This window comes from Leguminivora glycinivorella, chromosome 8 (assembly GCF_023078275.1).
Source record: "Leguminivora glycinivorella isolate SPB_JAAS2020 chromosome 8, LegGlyc_1.1, whole genome shotgun sequence".
In the NCBI taxonomy this organism is placed as follows: Eukaryota; Metazoa; Arthropoda; class Insecta; order Lepidoptera; family Tortricidae; genus Leguminivora; species Leguminivora glycinivorella.
In genome coordinates, this window is record NC_062978.1 from 22,338,009 (window position 1) to 22,358,590 (window position 20,582).

General features: G+C 38.3%; 1 protein-coding gene across 1 annotated transcript in view; it reads left to right on the forward strand.

The window, feature by feature from the left end:
- The window catches only part of LOC125229125 (SH3 and multiple ankyrin repeat domains protein 3), a 216,151-nt gene that overhangs the window by 39,061 nt on the left and 156,508 nt on the right, over positions 1–20,582 (forward strand). Inside the window, exon 2 of the mRNA XM_048133904.1 lies at positions 17,040–17,194. Coding sequence (XP_047989861.1) covers positions 17,051–17,194 — 144 coding nt within the window. The 5' untranslated portion in view covers positions 17,040–17,050. The remainder of the gene's footprint in view (positions 1–17,039; positions 17,195–20,582) is intronic.

Consider the following 20,582-nt stretch of genomic DNA (forward strand, 5'->3'; position numbering starts at 1 on the left):
GTGCACGGTCTTCGGGACGTGGCTTCGGCTGACCAAGACATCCAGCGAGCCAGATTTCGATCGGACGCCCGTGCGCTCAAGGCCACGTCCACGACCGACGACCGATAGTTTGCACGGTTAAGTGTTTTTTTTATTATTATTATTATAAATGGGCGTACTCTTGGCCACAGACTAGCCAAAGGCAAAGACGTGGCCTACGATGGAGTGAGCTCGCCCAGAAGATGCCTGTTCACTCTTGATTTTAAGTGTATATTCCTTGTCTAGATCCGCGTCCGCCGCGGCCGCGCGACGGCGGACGTCCGCGTAGTATGTTCCTAGCTTTAATTGCCGTTCGGATTCAGACCAGACGGTACCTACGGTACTAATCTTTTGTAAGATTGTGTCGCGACAATACGGTGTATGTCAAAAATCCGAACAGCATCATCGATTTACATATTTAACACATTATAAAATATATTAGAGATTAAGAACTTCGAAGTTATGACGACTGTTAAAAACAATTATGCAAAGTTCATTTCTCAATTTATAATGTTTTGTTAAGCAAGAGAAAATTACTTTGGAAGTTTGGAATTATTTTCGAACTGTTCCCAACACGAAGAACTTAGCTTAATGAGAACTTGGCTGAAACTCGGAACCGATTAAACAGGTAAGCCTGAAGATGAGAGGTAAGCCTTTATACCTTCACTTTACATTATAATTACTTAAATAGGTAATTAAGTTTGTGCTTGTACTCTATCTTGTGCTCTGTCGTCAGTTTTTGACGTTTTAAGCCTCCGCCACACATAAAGCGTTTTGATAGCGTAGCGTTCGCGGAGCGCAATGATAGCGGTGCGCCGGACGAACGCTGGCGTTCCGCTCGCAATCCGCGCGCATTCCGCTCGCAATCCGCGCTCGTTAGTTCCCGCCGTCGTCCCCTGGGCGCAACGCCACCGTTCGTCCGGCGCGCCGCTATCATTGCGCTCCGCTACCGCTCCGCCTGCGCTCTCAAAACGCGCATGTGTGGCCGAGCTTTAAGTCTAACGGTACGTTACTAGTGTCAGTCAACGTCACGGAAAATGTAAGTATGTAATTTTTGGTTTTAGGAAGTACCTAACGTTTGGGCTCCCACTTTACCCCTTTATCCTTACACTTTATCCTTTTCACTTTATCCCTACAAAGAATAACATAATTATAGCGTGACCTTTCCTTCTAATCTTCAAAATATTCATGATAGGGGTCAGGGACTCAGGGTTAATACACCTACTAGTAAAGGTTTAGTGTGATAGTCTGCTGTAGTGTGTAATCTTGTTGCTGCTATGCAAACCGTTGACAGTGAACCTTCTGTGCTTGTGTTATATTCCGTGCCTCCATACAAAAAAACGTCGCAAAGAAGGGGTTAATGACCTCTTTTTCCAAAGTACTTACACAAATAGAGCAGCCTCATTACAGTGGTTGTGCTAATAAAGAAATTCGGCTAGTGCCACATGCCACACCGCTTTCACTTCTTACGCGTAGGAGTCATTGTTCATGCTCATTCGAGTATTCGCTTTATGGTTATTACACTTTTGTACTTGCCGAATTGGGTTTCTTATAAAATTATGCATTTACCGTTTTCCAGGGCACACCAATCTGCAGTGTTCCCAAAAATCCAGATAAAAATTCAAATTATCCAGCGTCCACAATTGAAATTTAAAAACAAGCTATTCTTAATTGTAAAAGTGCAATCTATTTTGAACCTTAAAATACCTTTAAAACTAATTAGAACAATCTATATTTTCTTCCAAAACTGTCAAAATATAAATCATGTGAAACAAAACTCGAATGGTATTTCCGGTAAGCCCCTTTTCATTACAATTTATTTCTAGTCAGAGTTTTTAAATCCGGATATATTCTTTTTAAAGTCACTTCTAAAGCGATTCTGATGAGATCTAAAAATATTCTAGCAAGCTACATACGTAGTACCAGGGGCGGCTCACTCCGCGATTCTATCGCCGCGCTACAAGTACATCCTGGCGGCCGCGAGTTCGCGGCCTACTCAGGGGTGGCGCGCGTTCTCACGGAATGCACGTTCGCACTTTCTATTGTTACTTTACGTCGCGAGTTTTTTTAAGGTTCATATGCGATGTCCGCGTGTCGAATGGCTAATAATACTTAGTTAAATAGACATCATGAATAAAATAAATACCATAGGACATTCTTACACAGATCTACTACTAATTAAGTCCCACGAAAAAGTTCAATAAGGCTTGTAATGTTGGAACTTGAACAAAAATATATAAATACAGTATATATACCTGGAAAGTACCCAAGACTTGAATATAATAGTATAACATTTTATGTGAGTATTAATTCGTTTTAATCCATAGGTAACCCTATCGCCGGACGCCGCGCACGTGCGGCTCGTTTCTTTGTAAGAATTTTGTAGGTATTTAAAAAGGCGGCATTTCGAAACATCTAAGCAGTGGGCCTTCTGTACTTGTACTATTATATATTCTGTGGTAGTACGTACAATATGTACTTACCTGTTTCTTTTATAAAATCAGCAACACTTGTCGATTGTCGAGAAAGCGCCTTGAAGTGTTGAAGTGTATGCAGTTCGTTAAACACACTATTCAGTTATTGGAAATATCAAGGATATCTTTTAAGATTTAAAGAATTGAACATGCGTATAAAAGGTCCAGAAACAATATTAGGTTTCAAACTCCAGTAATGCATTTTTAGAGTCTGCTACGTGCAAGTATTTTTACAAGCATCCACAGGCTACGCTAATCGTATAATATCATGAAGGATGTGAGTTTATTTTCCATCGATTTAGTAATAAAATCATGTTCATAACTTAAGAAACACGGTGTCCAAAAGTTTACGTCTATTTTTCACTGTACCCTGTCTTTAAAATATTTGCACCAATAAGGGCCAGTTGCATCAACCACATTTGACAGACACATCATCGTCACGCAGCAGACGTCTATGGAACTTCCCATACAATAAAATTTAACGAACGCTTTATCGGCGACAAACGGTTTGATGCAACCGGCCCTAAATCGGTCTGATAGTGTTTGTTGCTACGCCTATTCTAATAAAATATAATTTGGCTGTTAACAATTCACTCTCAAAATTATATCATAATTATTATACAATTCTATATCAACACAAAAAACAGAATCCAAGGTTAATCAAGTACTGCACAGTACATTGAAACGTAGAACGTGAGAAAAGGTCTCAACCTTGCCCGCCGATGAAAGGAGTTGTATTTGTAATTATTTGTTGAAAAGCACTTTTAATAGTTTTAATCACTGTTCTACTTACTGTTGTGAAACTTCTAGATGCTTCTTTGTTTTTAATAACAAAGGAACTCGATTGAGAAATGTTGTAACAGTTTTATTGAAGATACCTGAGGGCCGGTACCTACACTACCTACTAACGAACTTCAGGCAGACGTAATACACCGTGTTTTCATTGAATTCCGTTAACTTTAAGGGCTGATTCTTTAGTTCAAATACAATCAATTTCTCTAAAAAACTAGCGTCTTAACTCTTACGGTTATCGAATTATTAAAACAATAAATTTATAACTGAACACGTGTGTGGCATCCCTTACCACTTCCTAATGTTATTTTGTTTTGACATGTGCCGTCAAACAATTGACAATGCCTTTAATGTTATGTTATGATTAAGGTCCTCTCACACTAATTAATCCATTTATTATGTATGGATGGATCCATTGATTTTTTCGAATTTAACAAAAAGCGATATACAAGGTAGTTCCTGGTGATGAACCTAACTACGTGTCGAATCTAACGGAAAACAAAAAAAACACGGTGTATAGTTAGCGTGCTTTTCTCATACAAGATACATGTAGTTCATCTGTTTATCCCCTAAATGTTTAAAGGTGGCCACTACTACAGGTGGTACTATGTTTATAGGGCTCGTAGAGAGAAACTAAAGTCCCATTTACGTGATTCTAGAAACTTCTTTCAATGTTCGATATGTCAGCTACCAAAAAGGCATATCGTGAAACCAGGGGCGGCTCACTCCGCGTTTCTATCGCCGCGCTACAAGTACATGATGGCGGCCGCGAGTTCGCGGCCTAATCAGGGGTGGCGCGCGTTTTCATAGAACGCACGTTCACACTTTCTATTGTTACTTTACGTCGCGAGTTTTTTTTTTAAGTTTTATATGCGATGTCCACGTGTGAATGGCTAATAATGCTTAGTTAAATAGACATCATGATTAAAATAGGACAATCTTACACAGATTTACTATTGATTAAGTCCCACAGAAAAGTTCAATAAGGCTTGTGATGTTGGGACTTACACAAAAATATATAAATACTGTATATATTTATACCCAGAAAGTACCTACCCAAGACTGGAATATAATAGTATAACGTTTTATCTGAGTATTAATTAGTTTTAATCCATAGGCAACCCTATCGTCCGACGCTGCGCACGTGCGGCTCGTTTCTTTGTTAGGATTTTGTAGGCATTTAAAAGGCGGCATTTCGTGAACATCAAAGCAGTGGGCCTTCTGTACTTGTACTATTATATATTCTGTGGTGAAACTTGAAAACAGTTATACACGTTAAACTTCCGTGAGACATATTCAAATAATTAATTGAAATACGGTTGCAGCAATAGCGATATAATAACGTGAGTACAACCGTATTTCAATTAATTATTTGAAAACAGTTTTGAGTAAGACTAAGCTATATTTCTTTTTATACAATGATTATTTGAGTATCTGAAGCCATCGAACTATCCTGCATATCGGTTTGATGTGACCATCTAAACTTTACAGAGAACCTATGAAATCGTCCATTTTGCTAATACAGTGGAAACTGGATAAGTGGAACCTGGGTAAGTGGAAAACCTCTTTAAGTGGACCCAAGTTCTGGGTCCTAGTCCCTTAGCAACGAATTACCTCTATAAGTGGAATTTTGGGACCTCTATAAGCGGAATCCATTTTTTCGTAAATTTCTTATTTTTACCTCTGCAACTGGAAGCAGTCGTCGCCGAAACCTCTGTGAGTGGAAAAGCTTGGCGTTATAAAATTTTGTATTTTTAATAAACCGCCACAAGGAGGGTAGTTTATTTCGTTAACATTATGGTTTGTGTTTTAACTAAGTATCTATTTTCTATGAGATTACACATCGTTCAGTTTGGTTTTAGCTGCGGTGCGGTGCCATACTGTTAGGTAAGCAATGCCTAAGCTCACAATCAAGTGTTTATCTCTTCGGGATAAATTAAAAAAAAAACGGGTTTTTTCATTAAAGTACAATCGCTATATTGATTTATTTAACCATACTGGTTTCTCTTGCATAAATAAATATTCGGAGTAATTTTGTTTAAATACTTAAGTTAATTCATAACAAAGGAAAGGTATTGTTTTTGTATAACAGTATTGTGGATTACTTATATTTACAGTATTGCTTTTTGAAGTCAGGATTACATACCTATTTTTTGTTAATTTATATCTACATGCATATTAAATAAAAGATACATATTTATTTGACTATATACGTGACCTCTATAAGCGACATTACTAGCATCGACAACCTCTATTAGCGAGAGCCTCTGTAAGTGAAAAAACGTTTTATTTGAACCTGGTTAAGTGGAAAACTGGATAAATGGAAAACCTGGATAAGCGAAACTAAACAGCCGGTCCCTTGCGATTCCACTTATACAGTTTCCACTGTAATCAAGGCACCCAGAACACCAATACCCTTAAATAGATCCCCATCTTTGTCACGTAATGAATGTAATGTACATTGAAAATTACGCTTTTCTTGCTTGAGTCACAAGTTTACTACACAACTTATTTTGACGAACTGTCATCCCATTAAAATGATTAAATTAAATATAAAAGACTTCATTATTTTTTTGCCCGTCAGCTCCCTTGAGAACCTAGCGGAAGAATCACGAGAAACCTTCGGATACTACAAACTCATCGTTACGCTGTATTTTTAATGGACTTTTAATAATGCGAACGGTTTTTATATACCTGTTATATTGTATCACATCGGTAGCAAACGTATATACGGACGTCTGATGGTAAGCAACTACTACTCAGTCATCGCCACCCAACTCCAGAGGGCAGAATGGTCAGAGGTGATGCCCAATAACCAATATCGACCCTATCTCACCCATAGTCGTTGAGCTCTGGCAAATTTACTCACCCGACAGGAACACAGCACAATTTTTTACAGCATTTCACTGCAATCTCACCTGATGGAAAGTGCCGATACAGTCTAGGATGGCAGAGCATTTAAAGCTCGGCCACACATGCGCGTTTTGAGAGCGTAGGCGGAGCGTTAGCGTAGCGCAAGGATAGCGGTGCACCGGACAAACGCTGGCGTTGCGCCCAGCGGACGCCGGCGGGAACTAACGAGCGCGGATTGATCCGCTAACATTAAATCAAGAGTGAATAGACATCCTTTGAGTAAACAATAAAGCCTCCGCCACACATGTTAGCGGATACCTAACCTAACCTCAGACCGTTTTCACATTATCCGATCCGATATCGGATGTCGGAAGGATTTCAATAGAAAAAATCCAAGATGGCGCCTGTAATGTATGGGATATCGGTCCGACATCCGATATCGGATCGGATAGTGTGAAAACGCACTAACAGTGGGCTGGATATAGGTAAATGAAATGTTAATGAGGTTTGAAAGGCAGTTTTGGCCCAACTCACCCCACATTAATGTACGTTAGTTTATTCTTGTTTTTTAACCGTATTACTGTGGTAAACGTTACCTGCAACACGCCAGAGTAAATATTTGAACAGACTGACACTATGGTGCAATGTGCACCTCGGCGCACTATCGCGGTGCATATCGGTCGGTGCAACTGGAACAACGGTAATCATTTGTTTTGACGTTTCATTTAGATATTTATTTGTCACAATAAATGAAAGTTAAAAATTACAATAGTTAAGATTTCCTTAAAAGTAAGCTGATTTAGATAAATACTTACTTAAGTCATCAAAACTGAAACGGAACTTAATCGCGTACACTTAAATTTATCATTTGTTGACGTTTCGAGCATGACGTTACGTTGTTGCTTGCAGACCCTGTTTTAAATATGACTGAATCATATCAATCAACAATTTCCTATAGATTTGAAAGCCTGTAAGACAGGTTTTCATTACCTACCTATAGATAAGTAACACTTAACTATGTGCATGTCTATATTAACCTAGTGAGTGACTAAATAAATCTATTTACGACATTTAAGAACAGGTTACAATTATAGCCTTCACCACACATAAAGCGTTTTGATAGCGTAGCGTTAGCGTAGCGTCAGCGGAGCGCATTGATAACGCTGGCGTTCCGCTCGCAATCCGCGCGCATTCCGCTCGCAATCCGCGCTCGTTAGTTCCCGCCGGCGTCCGCTGGGCGCAACGCCAGCGTTCGTCCGGCGCACCGCTATCGTTGCGCTCCGCTAACGCTCCGCTACCGCTCCGCCTACGCTATCAAAACGCGCATCTGTGGCCGAGCTTTAAAAGGTACATAGAGGTAAATTGTATCTTAACAAAAATACGAAATGTGTTCGTATCGACGAATTAACTATTAGAGCGTCCTATCCTATTGCTTGAAAACGGCATATTATACTGGACAAGCGACATATCCACCGCATAGTTAAAACACTTAACACTCATTACAGTCATTACATTTAATTACTTTAAACACATATACGTATAACCAAACATGTCAACATAATGATCGTTAATAGATCTCCTAGATCTTGCCTAAGAGACTATATTTACTGCTATTTACTATGCCTATTGATTAGGAACGTATATATGTATAATATCCTGTAATTAATTTTCGTTTAACTTAAAGCTCGGCCACATATGCGCGTTTTGATAGCGTAGGCAGAGCGGTAGTAGAACTAACGAGCGCGGATTGCGAGCGGAATGCGCGCGGAACGCCAGCGTTCCGCCGGCGCACCGCTATCATTGCGCTCCGCTAACGCCACGCTATCAAAACGCTTTATGTGTGGCGGAGGCTTTAATGTTTTAAATGTGTGTCCATACCTTAAATAGTACATTCCGTATGATACCATGTGATCATATCTTAATTAGTATGCAGTAGAGTTTTCACAACATGGAGACCAAATCATGGTGCATTTTTAGAAAAACAGACAAAAAAAAATCTACATTCTTTCATTTAATAGCCAAACGCCATGGAAAATATGTATATGTATAACTTTAATAGGTTCTAAATAACTAACCGCCATTTTTAACCCCCGATGCAAAAACGACTAGGTGTTATAAGTTTGACGTGTCTGTCTGGCTGTCTGTTTGTTTGTCTGTGTGTATCTCTGTCTGTTTCATCATAGCTCCTGAACGGATGAACCGACTTAGTTTTTTTTTGTTTGAATCTGAATTAGTGGGGAGTGTGTGGGCTAAGAAGCCATGTTTCATGAAAATCTACTATGTCGGGGGCGTTTATCAAAATTTCAATTTTGTGGTTAGGTTATTACTGACGCTGTCAGATAACTTACCTATTTTAAACGTCAAAAAAACTTATAAGTTTTTGTAAATAACCATATTTCATATTGCATAGCAATGAACATATATTTACATATAGGTGTTAGATGATAGAGCTCTATGACTATGTTTACAGAAAATCGACACGTGAGTTTCGAATCGACGTCCACGTGCACGAAGCAACTTAATCTGTGAAGTAATGGGTTCTATTCGTCGAGTGGACAACTTAGTTACTTACACTGACAAGCGTAGTAAAGAGTTTATTTCAATTAAGTTTGTCCGCTATGCATAATTAGATAAGTACCTAATTATAAATATCTTACGGCACTTATATATAGGCAAATTTAATACTTATTCACCTCTTGAAGCTACAAGCTGATTTCTCGAAGCTGAGCATTTCTTTTTTTCGCCACTTTTCAGGAATGTGATATTTTTGAAAAAAATTATGGTATTTCTACTCAGAATCACTAGCTTCTTCAATCCTAGAAGTTAAAAAAATTGTGCCATACGATTTTTTCTCATTTTGTTACCATTTTCCATACATGTTGTGTGGGGTAACAAAAGAAGAAAGTAACAAAAATATATGGAAATTCTGGGACACTTTTTGTCTCCCAGTGAGATTGAAAGTACTCGTGATTCTGAGTACAATTGACCTAAAATTCCCTAAAAAAATCAAAATAAAAATAATGGCAAAAAAAAAGAAATGCTCAGCTACAAGTTACAATTTACAAGTGGTATCACCGGATAATATGACATATGACAAGTTGGAAAAAACTCCCGCTTGTAACTTGTAACTTTCAGTTTTAAGAAATGTGTGTGTGTGTGTACGTCTATGATGAGTTTTTGAAGTTTTATAATTGCTTAGGTACCTACTCTATGTGTAATGTTTTAAAAATTCATGGCGGCTACACTGTACTGCCTATTTCGTGAACAATCGTGAAATATTACCAGGCTCTCGTGGAGTACAGCCAGCATAAATAGACACAAATCGAAAAATAGGAACTTTAAACCCCTCCCTCCTCCCAGCTCAAGGGCTATGGCCGTGGACTTTTGATATGTTTATCTCCTAACTAGTCCCAACAAAGTTACAGGGTCAAAAATTGTGTTCCAAGCATTTCCCTTTATACCTTTTTACTCGTATTGCTTGGGCTAATTCCAGGTGGTCAAGCTCTATAAATTCACATGTAATAAATTTATTATATATCTTCTAGATGCGAAATATCTTTTTATGTAGGTATGGTATCTTTATCTTTGACAGAACTCTAGTTATCCTATTTTTTTTTTCTAAACGCAGTGACACACGTACGTATCTTTCTCGAATATGCTCGGATAAGGAAGACAGTGACGCACATTCATAAGCTACTAGTAAGTTAACTGATAACGTCATCTAGCAATTAGGATATCTTCTCGTTATAGGTATACTCGTACGTGTGTGAGCAGGATACCACTACATATGTGGATAGTGTTGTCTCTCTCATGTTGTAGCGGGGTGCTGAGAAGCGTCAGTGTGATAATCGCATTTTAAAGTACTTGTCGTAAGATATGCCTACTTTGCTCCCTACTCGTTAGCCTCGTAAGTCCTGGCGTACTTGGACAAGTGCTCACTTGCAATTTGAACTCTTATACAAATAAAAATAATTAAAAAATTGGAAAAATTGCTCTGGGTCTTACGAGGTTAGTACTCTAATCAAACAGTCTTTATAACTTAATCATCACATAACCACATTTCACTGACTTCATTTGACACGCTAAGTATAATACGTTTGCTTGATCTATTGTATATTATATTATGACATCTGTGATAGTAACCTGTGACTAACATCTGTGATTCAACCCTGCGTGACCTTGCGCAGTAGATACCGACTGCGTCGCCGCTGCCGGAGATTCACTACTGAGTCGTCCTTATAATGTGACATAACTAACTTACCTCACAATATTATAATTTGGTAATCTTAATTTAGACTCGCCATATGCTGTACAATCCCTTCTATTTTCTCAAAAACAAAGTCAACCAAGTTAATATGACAACTATTTTAATAGGTACCACAGATTTCACAAGTTACACTACCAAAATAATGACGTGTAGAGGTGAAAATTATTCCTTGTCAAAATCGCTTTCAACTTATAGCACACCTCGGACAATGGCGATCAAATATGTACTTATATGAAAGAGGCGCGTTCCTAGCACACAGTCTAAGCTCGTGTATATGAACGCGTACTATGTTTGTATGAGTGAAATATGGCTGGCCGACTGTTCGCGTTTTTGACAGGCGGTAACCGAGGTAACCGAGAGGGGGTGGGCGGCGCTTTCAGCGAGCCATACTGTACGATAGTACTCTTTATTATACTGTGCTTATAGCGTAGTCTGCCTCTGTGTGTACAGCAACGCCTTTATCTAACAGTCTGCAATGTATACATATATGCGCCTACGATGATGCCCGTAGTGACGCAAGAGTGGATTAAGCGATCGTGTTTAAATCACCGAATACGGATTTTAAACGTTATCTACTTAATCCCAAGATAAGTAGGGATATATTGGATATTTTTATCGGAGAACTATAAATTCTTTTACTGATTATATTGTTACAGAAATAACGTGGAAACTACGTCCTTAGGTCAATTTGACACTAGGTCAAACCTTGTTTTTTCCCAAACGAGGTAGGCAGACCACAAAACTGATCAAGTTTCAGTGCTTTTCTTGGCAATTAAGAAGGCAAAATTCTGATATTACAGGTTGCAGTAATACCAGCCCATCTCACACTCCATAATGGAATATAATACGAGTATGTATATCCCACCTCCAACTTCATCAACGGCGGTCACGGCGGAGCCGAGAATATAACCCGGGTTACGTTAGTAACTTATCTGTGCCCGGGTTTTTAACATGTGCGGCTCACGTGCTTACCACTAGCCAGCTAGCCACCCGGTCACTCATTAGTCATTACACATAGATTTAACAATCGGCCGAAGACATATCAATGGACTTTACACCTCGAGCCCCAGCGAAACGTCCGGTTGCACTTCTCCGAAGTTCCAATATCAAATGCAGTGGCGCCACTTACCGTGTTCTAGGTACTCACCTGTACCACGATATTAATTCTCACTCTCGTTATCTTAAGTGCATCCTGCTCACACAGCTCACCAACACATTAGTACGAGAGAGATAGATAACGGATACGCTGCCTGGGGGAAACGCATGGTACAGGTTTTGATATGACGGACGCCTGAGGCTTGATAAACCGTGTGTCATTATTGAGGAATTCTACCTGTACGACGTATTTCAGAAAAATAATGTCCATTTAGCTGAGATAAACAACAGGACGTAGGTATCCACGATAAGCAACATAATATGTGTTCACATTGTTAACAGATTTGACTCTAACTATGAGAAACGTTTACAATTGGATCTAATGTATGTTGTAATGTATATTATTATGTTGGGGCAAAAAACACGGAAGACGCTAGGCCGACGAATTAAGCCTCCTCAGTAGGCCTAGCACATGATGGCCGCGGGAGTATGTCGCCGCGAGATAGATGACACGTCTTTGTCTAATTGTATTAATGGCATAAGGACAGGTAGTCTATCTCGCGGCGACATACTCTCGCGGCCATCATGTGCTAGGCCTGCAGAGCTCGGAGTATAGCTCACCAGAAACTAACATATGATCCGGGTACATATACAGAAAAAAAAAACAAAAAGTCAGTCAAACGCTATCTGCCATCTCGTATCCTGGGCCAGGATTTAGAGATCTAGAACCCCTTAGTACTAAAAATTCTAGGGGTCCTGTAAATTTATCAGGGCCGCTTCCATGCTTCGAAACGAAACCATTGCCAGCCTGTTCGGGGTCCCTAGGCCAAGGCCTTGTGATTCTAAGGGGAAATTATATATATTTATTCCATTTAGGTACCTAATATTAGCGTCCTACGTCTGTAAAAACTTTCTAAAAAATACAATTAAAAACTTTTATCTCCCGATATAGCTTTATTAAAATTCCTCGCGAAAACCGAAAATACCCGCTTAGAATTTCAAATGTGCCTCACAATAGACGTATTGTCATTGAATGTCATTGTCGGATGGTCTTGTGCTCAGACATAGAAAAATATAGACGGAAGCTTTTGAGCAGGATTTAAACAACATTATGTCATCCTGTACACTATCATGAACCATGAAGCATACTTGTGTACTGAAAGAGACAGATATAGCTACTCGACTATATTCTGTAAAACAAGTCTGTCAGTAAATAAGAACAAAGAAAACTATATGCATCCTTTTCTTTAGGGTGCTAGAGAAAAGGATACCTATAGTTTTCTTTGTTCTTATTTACTGACAAACTTGTTTGACAGAGTATAAATCTTCAATCAGTACCTAGGTAGTAGGTCCTGATTGAAGGTACCTACCGTGATAACACCTTTTCTGTCCGTCTTATGAAAATTATAGGATTATAATACTTTAAATTCTCGCGTTTTGTGCACCATGTCATTATATAAGAAATTAAGACTAAACTTAAAAGCTAGCTAATATCTAAAAAAAGGCTCTTGAGTCATTGTACCATATATTTATACCCTAATATATTTTAAAGGAAAAGGAAAAGTGGTGCCACGAGGCCGTAACATATTTATCCCTCATCTAAGGGTTTCTACAATCTATGGTCTTGTGGAAAATCGTTTAGCATTTATGTTAGATCAAGAGCCCAGGCCCGCCAGACCTTCCTCAAATTCTCAAGGATGAAACTTTGGGACAATGTAGAGTTCACATCGGCGTTTAATGTGTGCATATTTTCTAGTTCGGCCCATCGGCCAATTTTTTGCTATCAAGTGATGAAGTTGAAAAAAAAAGTGCTTACTTTCCTTAAATTCTCAAGGCTGATTTTTATATATGTGTCAGAGCACGTTGTTAGAAATTGGTTATCATCAATGCCAGACCGTTTCCGCCGGCCATAACTTTTACCAGACGCGACAAAGTTGGAAAAAAACGACTCTAACTTACCTCATTTTCTCAAGCCTGATTTTGATATATGATACGCAGGGACCTATAACTAGACCGTTTGTAAGCAGCCAGACCAATCGGATGGACCCAACCATCCGCCAGACCGACTTAAAGTTTCGATATGAGCATTAGTAGAATTGAAATATTCCGGGTCTATAAAAGCTAAAAACTTGAATTTTCTACATTAAGCTACGTGTATATTGTATACTTGACGTAATAAGCGACTTTCAAAAATTTTACTTCTAAGGAAATAAAAAAATGAAAGTTTATATGTGGTGCAAGATTAATTTTAAGCTATGAATTTTATTTACACTGCGTAAGTATATGTGTATTTTATTATAAATATAACTTTTACCAGACGCGACAAAGTTGGCAATAAACGACTCTAACTTACCTCATTTTCTCAAGCCTGATTTTGATATATGATACGCAGGGACCTGTAACTAGACCATTTGTAAGCAGCCAGACCAATTGGATGGACCCAGCCATCCGCCAGACCGACTTAAAGTTTCGATATGAGCATTAGTAGAATTGAAATATTCCGGGTCTATAAAAGCTAAAAACTTGAATTTTCTACATTAAGCTACGTGTATATTGTATACTTGACGTAATAAGCGACTTTCAAAAATTTTACTTCTAAGGAAATAAAAAAATGAAAGTTTATATGTGGTGCAAGATTAATTTTAAGCTATGAATTTTATTTACACTGCGTAAGTACATGTGTATTTTATTATAAATATAACTTTTACCAGACGCGACAAAGTTGGCAAAAAACGACTCTAACTTACCTCATTTTCTCAAGCCTGATTTTGGTATATGATACGCAGGGACCTGTAACCAGACCGTTTGTAAGCAGCCAGACCAATCGGATGGACCCAACCATCCGCCAGACCGACTTAAAGTTTCGATATGAGCATTAGTAGAATTGATATATTCTGGGTCTATAAAAGCTAAAAACTTGAATTTTCTACATTAAGCTACGTGTATATTGTATACTTGACGTAATAAGCGACTTCAAAAATTTTACTTCTAAGGAAATAAAAAAATGAAAGTTTATATATGGTGCAAGATTAATTTTAAGCTATGAATTTTATTTACACTGCGTAAGTACATGTGTATTTTATTATAAATATAACTTTTACCAGACGCGACAAAGTTGGCAAAAAACGACTCTAACTTAACTCATTTTCTCAAGCCTGATTTTGATATATGATACGCAGGGACCTGTAACTAGACCATTTGTAAGCAGCCAGACTAATCGGATGGACCCAACCATCCGCCAGACCGACTTAAAGTTTCGATATGAGCATTAGTAGAATTGAAATATTCCGGGTCTATAAAAGCTAAAAACTTGAATAACGAATTGAATTTTATATTATAAATAACGTAAACGCAGTGTAAATAAAATTCATAGCTTAAAATTAATCTTGCACCACATATAAACTTTCATTTTTTTATTTCCTTAGAAGTAAAATTTTTGAAAGTCGCTTATTATGTCAAGTATACAATATACACGTAGCTTAATGTAGAAAATTCAAGTTTTTAGCTTTTATAGACCCAGAATATTTCAATTCTACTAATGCTCATATCGAAACTTTAAGTCGGTCTGGCGGATGGTTGGGTCCATCCGATTGGTCTGGCTGCTTACAAATGGTCTAGTTACAGGTCCCTGCGTATCATATATCAAAATCAGGCTTGAGAAAATGAGGTAAGTTAGAGTCGTTTTTTGCCAACTTTGTCGCGTCTGGTAAAAGTTATGGCCGGCGGAAACGGTCTGGCATTGATGATAACCAATTTCTAACAACGTGCTCTAACACATATATAAAAATCAGCCTTGAGAATTTAAGGAAAGTAAGCACTTTTTTTTTTCATCTTCATCACTTGATAGCAAAAAATTGGCCGATGGGCCGAACTAGAAAATATGCACACATTAACCGCCGATATGAACTCTACATTGTCTCAAAATTTCATCCTTGAGAATTTGAGGAAGGTCTGGCGGGCCTGGGCTCTGGGTCTATGTGGAACGACGTAGATTATGCTTAATTATGCGGTATGAAGGTAAACAGGTATCTTCCGCGCTTGAACGAGGTAAAGATGTGGATAAATTATAATTGTCGAGTTTGTCGATGGCCAAACGTGAAATCTGGAAGATCGTTTTCCTATGTAATGTAATTTTTTATGATAATCAGAATCACAGTCATTAAATCGATAGAGAAGTAAGATGGTTGGTTAGGTTGTGAAGACAATATCCAAATAGCAAAGATAGTATTGTCAAAATGAGTCAACAAATGGATCAAATTTATCATGATCTTGTCCTTGTCAAAGGCTAAAAGTGGATTAGTAATATACCTACATCCAAATGATTTCCCATACATTTTGTTAATGATCTAACTCTTATGCTTGACGTTTTTGGTCTAATCTACCGCGAATTTAATTACTATCTTCGATAGTTATCGTGAAAAAGATGATCTTCAATCCTGTTCGTTGCGTGCACAAAAAAGTAAAATATTTTCTTCTTATCTTGTTCATTCTACTTTTTTAATTTAACTCGTGTGCTGCAGTACTGCTGACATGTCAGTAAAAGTTCTCGGTAATAACCAAGGTGACATATATAACGCCATAACTGTCAGTCCGTCAGTGGGTCAGCGTGTGACACTTTAGTATGCAGCTAACGAGTCCTTCATGAGAGATCGTTTGGTCAACGATTATTGCCGATTGACCAACGACTTTAACCGATTTCATACCTATTCGCAATTTACCAACTTTGTACTGTCAGGACGCAATGCTTGCATACAATACGCTTTATGCTTTTCTTAGCTAGTTACTTTATGATTACGATAATGCCAACATAACATTTCGTAATACCATTGTGCGAAAATGACGTGTTGTACGTATTTGAAGAGGGTCGTACTGTGACTGTTACCTTTTCTTTATCTGTCACATGACAGATGTCTCAACATTATAGCGCAATGTTAAATTGATGGCAAGAATGTGTTATTACTAAATTATTACTAAACACAGGTGATTTTGTTTCGTTGTAACGCTACAATTTGTATTTTTAAAAACGAATAGCTTGCTAACTGGCATCAATTATATCCTAAATTTAAAAACCAGCACAATCCACCGGAACCAACGGGGCTCGACACCCCTGGGTGCTGGATGCTGGATCCGCCCTTGTTCCAAAGTTGTTACTCTAGAATTAATTAAAAACCCTCTTAAACCGTACACGCATTTACCTACTTTTTACGGTTTCCCAGCTTTCACCAAGGATAATAAATAATAATAATAAATAAATATTATAGGACATTCTCACAGAGATTGACTGAGGCCCACGGTAAGCTCAGAAAACTTGTGTTGTGGGTACTCAGACAATGATATATATAACATATAAATACTTATATACATAGAAAACATCCATGACTCAGGAACAAATATCTGTGCTGGTGTGCTCATCACACAAATAAATGCCCTTACCGGGATTCGAACCCGGGACCGCGGCGCAGCAGGCAGGATCACTACCAACTGCGCCAGACCGGTCGTCAAAAGGATTTGGTTACTAATGTTGCTATCCCTTGTTCCAGATGTCGTAGGCATGGAAGGCGAGAGCCCCGAGCCGTCGGGCTGGCTGCTGGTGCGAGTGCACGTGCCCGAGCTGAACGTGCAGAAGAGCCTGCAGTTCCCCCGGGACCAGCTCGTGTGGGACGTCAAGCAGCAGTGCCTCGCTGCGTTGCCCAAGGTCAGTACCCAATACCCATTATAACTAGCCTCCTGTCACCGTTAAAGCCTCCGCCACACATAAAGCGTTTTGATAGCGTAGCGTCAGCGGAACGCAATGATAGCGGAGCGCCGGCGGAACGCTGGCGTTCCGCTCGCAATCCGCGCTCGTTAGTTCCCGCCGACGTCCGCTGGGCGCAACGCCAGCGTTCCTCCGGCGCACCGCTATCGTTGCGCTCTGCTGACGCTCCGTTACCGCTCCGCCTACGCTATCAAAACGCGCATATGTGGCCGAGCTTTAAAGCGTTCGTTAAATTTTATTGTATGGGAAGTTCCATAGACATCAGCTGCGTGACGATGATGTGTCTGTCAAATGTGGTTGATACAACTTTACCTAAATCTTGTTAAAGCTCAACCAATAACAAAAAGAATTTCACCTTATTGCAGAAAATTATTCGAACGAATTCTTTCAACTATTACTTTTCAAGACGTCAATGCCCTGTCGTCTGAACACTGTACGCAAGCAACCTTTGAATTATAACTTTACAAAAGTTCAATCTATCCCTTTTTTATACCCTCTATGTTATTTTTTAAAGCTCACATGGTTGAGTAGATGAGGACCCGATGTGATCAAGATACTCATAATGATATGCAATTTAAAGTCATGTTCCTCTCGCACTGGATTCATCTAAGAATTTACTATTAACTAGTTTTATCAAGAATCCTAAGATAATACAATTGGTGCCGTGACCAGGATTAGATTAATGACAAATTAAATCCTTTACAAACGTCCAACAACAATTACTTAGTGCAAAGTCTCTTGCCTTATTTTTTCCTGTTTGAAGTGGTCTGTACTTCATCACGTTTCTTATCTTCTTTACATTTTTCTCTTTGTTTAACTCTTATCTTCTTATCTTATTTGTTTCCTTGTTTAAGATGTTAACTATTGTCTTTTAGACTACTATTTTTCTTAATTAACTAAATTGTTTTTTATGGTAATCTATTAAGTAAACAATCACCGATTTCTTATTATCGCCTTAACATTTGGTGCTCAACTGCTGAAATAAGCTGTCAAAAAGAAATGTTGTTTTGAGCATACTGTAGGTACTGAGAAGCGACGACTGGTCTTTTTTCAAAGTTCAACAGTAAAACATTTTTTTTTTTGGTAGGCTAGGCTTTATAGTGGATTAGGGTGGCACATTTATAAGGGCTGCAAAATGTTGAAAAATGCTAGCGGGCTAAAAATCATCATTTTATCGGCCCTCAAAACTCCCACGACCGGTAGAACATGAACTTTCGCTTATTCAGATTAAGTTGATTCATCGATTATTCAATGTTACGCTAAAATATTTCTCTCACCTTCTCATTTTAAATGTAAATTCCGAATTTACATAATACTTACCGAACATTATGCGGAACAGCGTAATATTCACGGTTTTAAAACAAAATGGCCACTTCGCTGTGCTCTATTGATTGACTCCTGTTTTGTCTATGGTCAATGTCACTAGATGAATGTCTGAAAATAGTTTACTCGTAAAATCTCAAAATTAAATCTTTACTCGCAATTTATAAACAACAGATAGGTATGCCAGCATCATGTTTATAAGTGTATTTTTGCAAATGTAAATATTTATCTTTATTCACATCAACATATTTACATAATTATATAAGAAACTAAGACTAAACATAAAAGCTAGCTAATGTCTAAAATAGGCCCTTGAGACATTCTACCAAGGATACTGGCGACATTTCCTCGCTGATGTATCGCAACGCTGATATGTTGTGCGAGGAATTGTACCCAGCTCTTCGGTCACCAGTTTCCTCAACCAGACGCTTCGCGATTTCTGTGAACAACTTGTTTGCGCTGGAACCCCATGGATCTAGAGTTTCTACGCCAAAAGGTACAAAAAGTTATTCTTTGCCAAGACTTTTGTATTTATTATGTTTCAAAATTTCGGCACTTTCTGCCGCTGCGCCCGCTTTTATCTTGGTCCGCTTTTATCGGTGAGACGGTGCCAATGTGTCTACGCAGGTAGCATCCCACACTAACATTCGTCCCATACTCCAAGGGACCAAGGACACTCCATCAGGCATCTTGCCATCATCTCTGATTATGCCAGTCGGCTCAAGGAGAGCAGGCACATTGATGGTTGCAAGGGACCGACGGATAATGTCATTAAGTGCATGTCTCGAAAAACGGCCCACATTTTTTTGACAAGATAATCCATGGTGTCCCAGTCGATCCACGACCGAAATTAGTACTTAACAATTCTGCAATTTAAAAATTATAGGTGTCGAAAAAAAAACTTGATGTGATATGTCGATGCGATTGAGTGATTTGTCGATAAAAATTAATGAAAATATCATATGGTTAACAGCTTCACTACAGCCATCCAAACACATTGTGTAAATTCCTTTCACAACACTAGGAATTAATTAAAATTAAGCAATCACATCAAGATTCCAATATCCACATTCCATATCATTCCGAATAAAATAACAAGGTCCATGTAAATGATGAAAGCGTCCGATTAATCGAAAGCAAATCGTGTAACTAAATTCGAACGTCTCTAATCGACTATTTTATTTTTACTAGACGCTATCGCCGTTGCTCGGATGCAAATCGATTCTTCGGATGAAGCGCCCTTAGGAGTATTTGCTATCGAATCCAATTTGAATTCTGAACGATTTAAACTATCTTTGAGAAATTCTTTGGACATTCGGAACGTACTTCGGATTTATAATTGTAATATTTGATTAAATTGTGAACAATGCTGAAGCAGGTACAATCTTAATCAACATTATTTGCAGAGAAGTAGAAGACAGGACTACAGGACGGCCACTTCAGATAGTTTTAATTGAATTTCTCTTCGCTTCATCTTTTTCTCATGTTTATTTTCTTTTTACTTCTTCTAAGCTAAGAAAGCCAGAGCTTTCAATAATAATTCCAAATCTCTTCAGATTGGTGCAATCGCAAGCGGGATAATAACGTAGTAAAGTGCACTGTCGCCAAGCTATAAATTTTTTCAAGTCAATTATTTTCTTTATTTCGCAATTTGAGACACGATTACCGAATAATCCCTTAAGACGATACGGTAGCGAAAATGCTAAAATGGAAAGGAGCCCCCCTTTCAACTTGGGAATTTTAGTTAAATATACAAGTGTTATTAACTAGATTTATCGAAAAAAAGTTATCCATTAAGAACAACAAAAGATATTTCAAAAAAATCTTTAAAATCGAGGTTCCGCTCTCGACTCTTTCCTCCTTCAAAACATAATCATTCGGAACGAAATTTGAGAATCTGAATAACAATGAAATAATCTATGTCGGACCGTTTAGCTTTTTTGGTTAATTGTTACCAATCTTGAGTATCACACCTTTTTTTGCGCCACAGTGAAAAAGGCCGTTT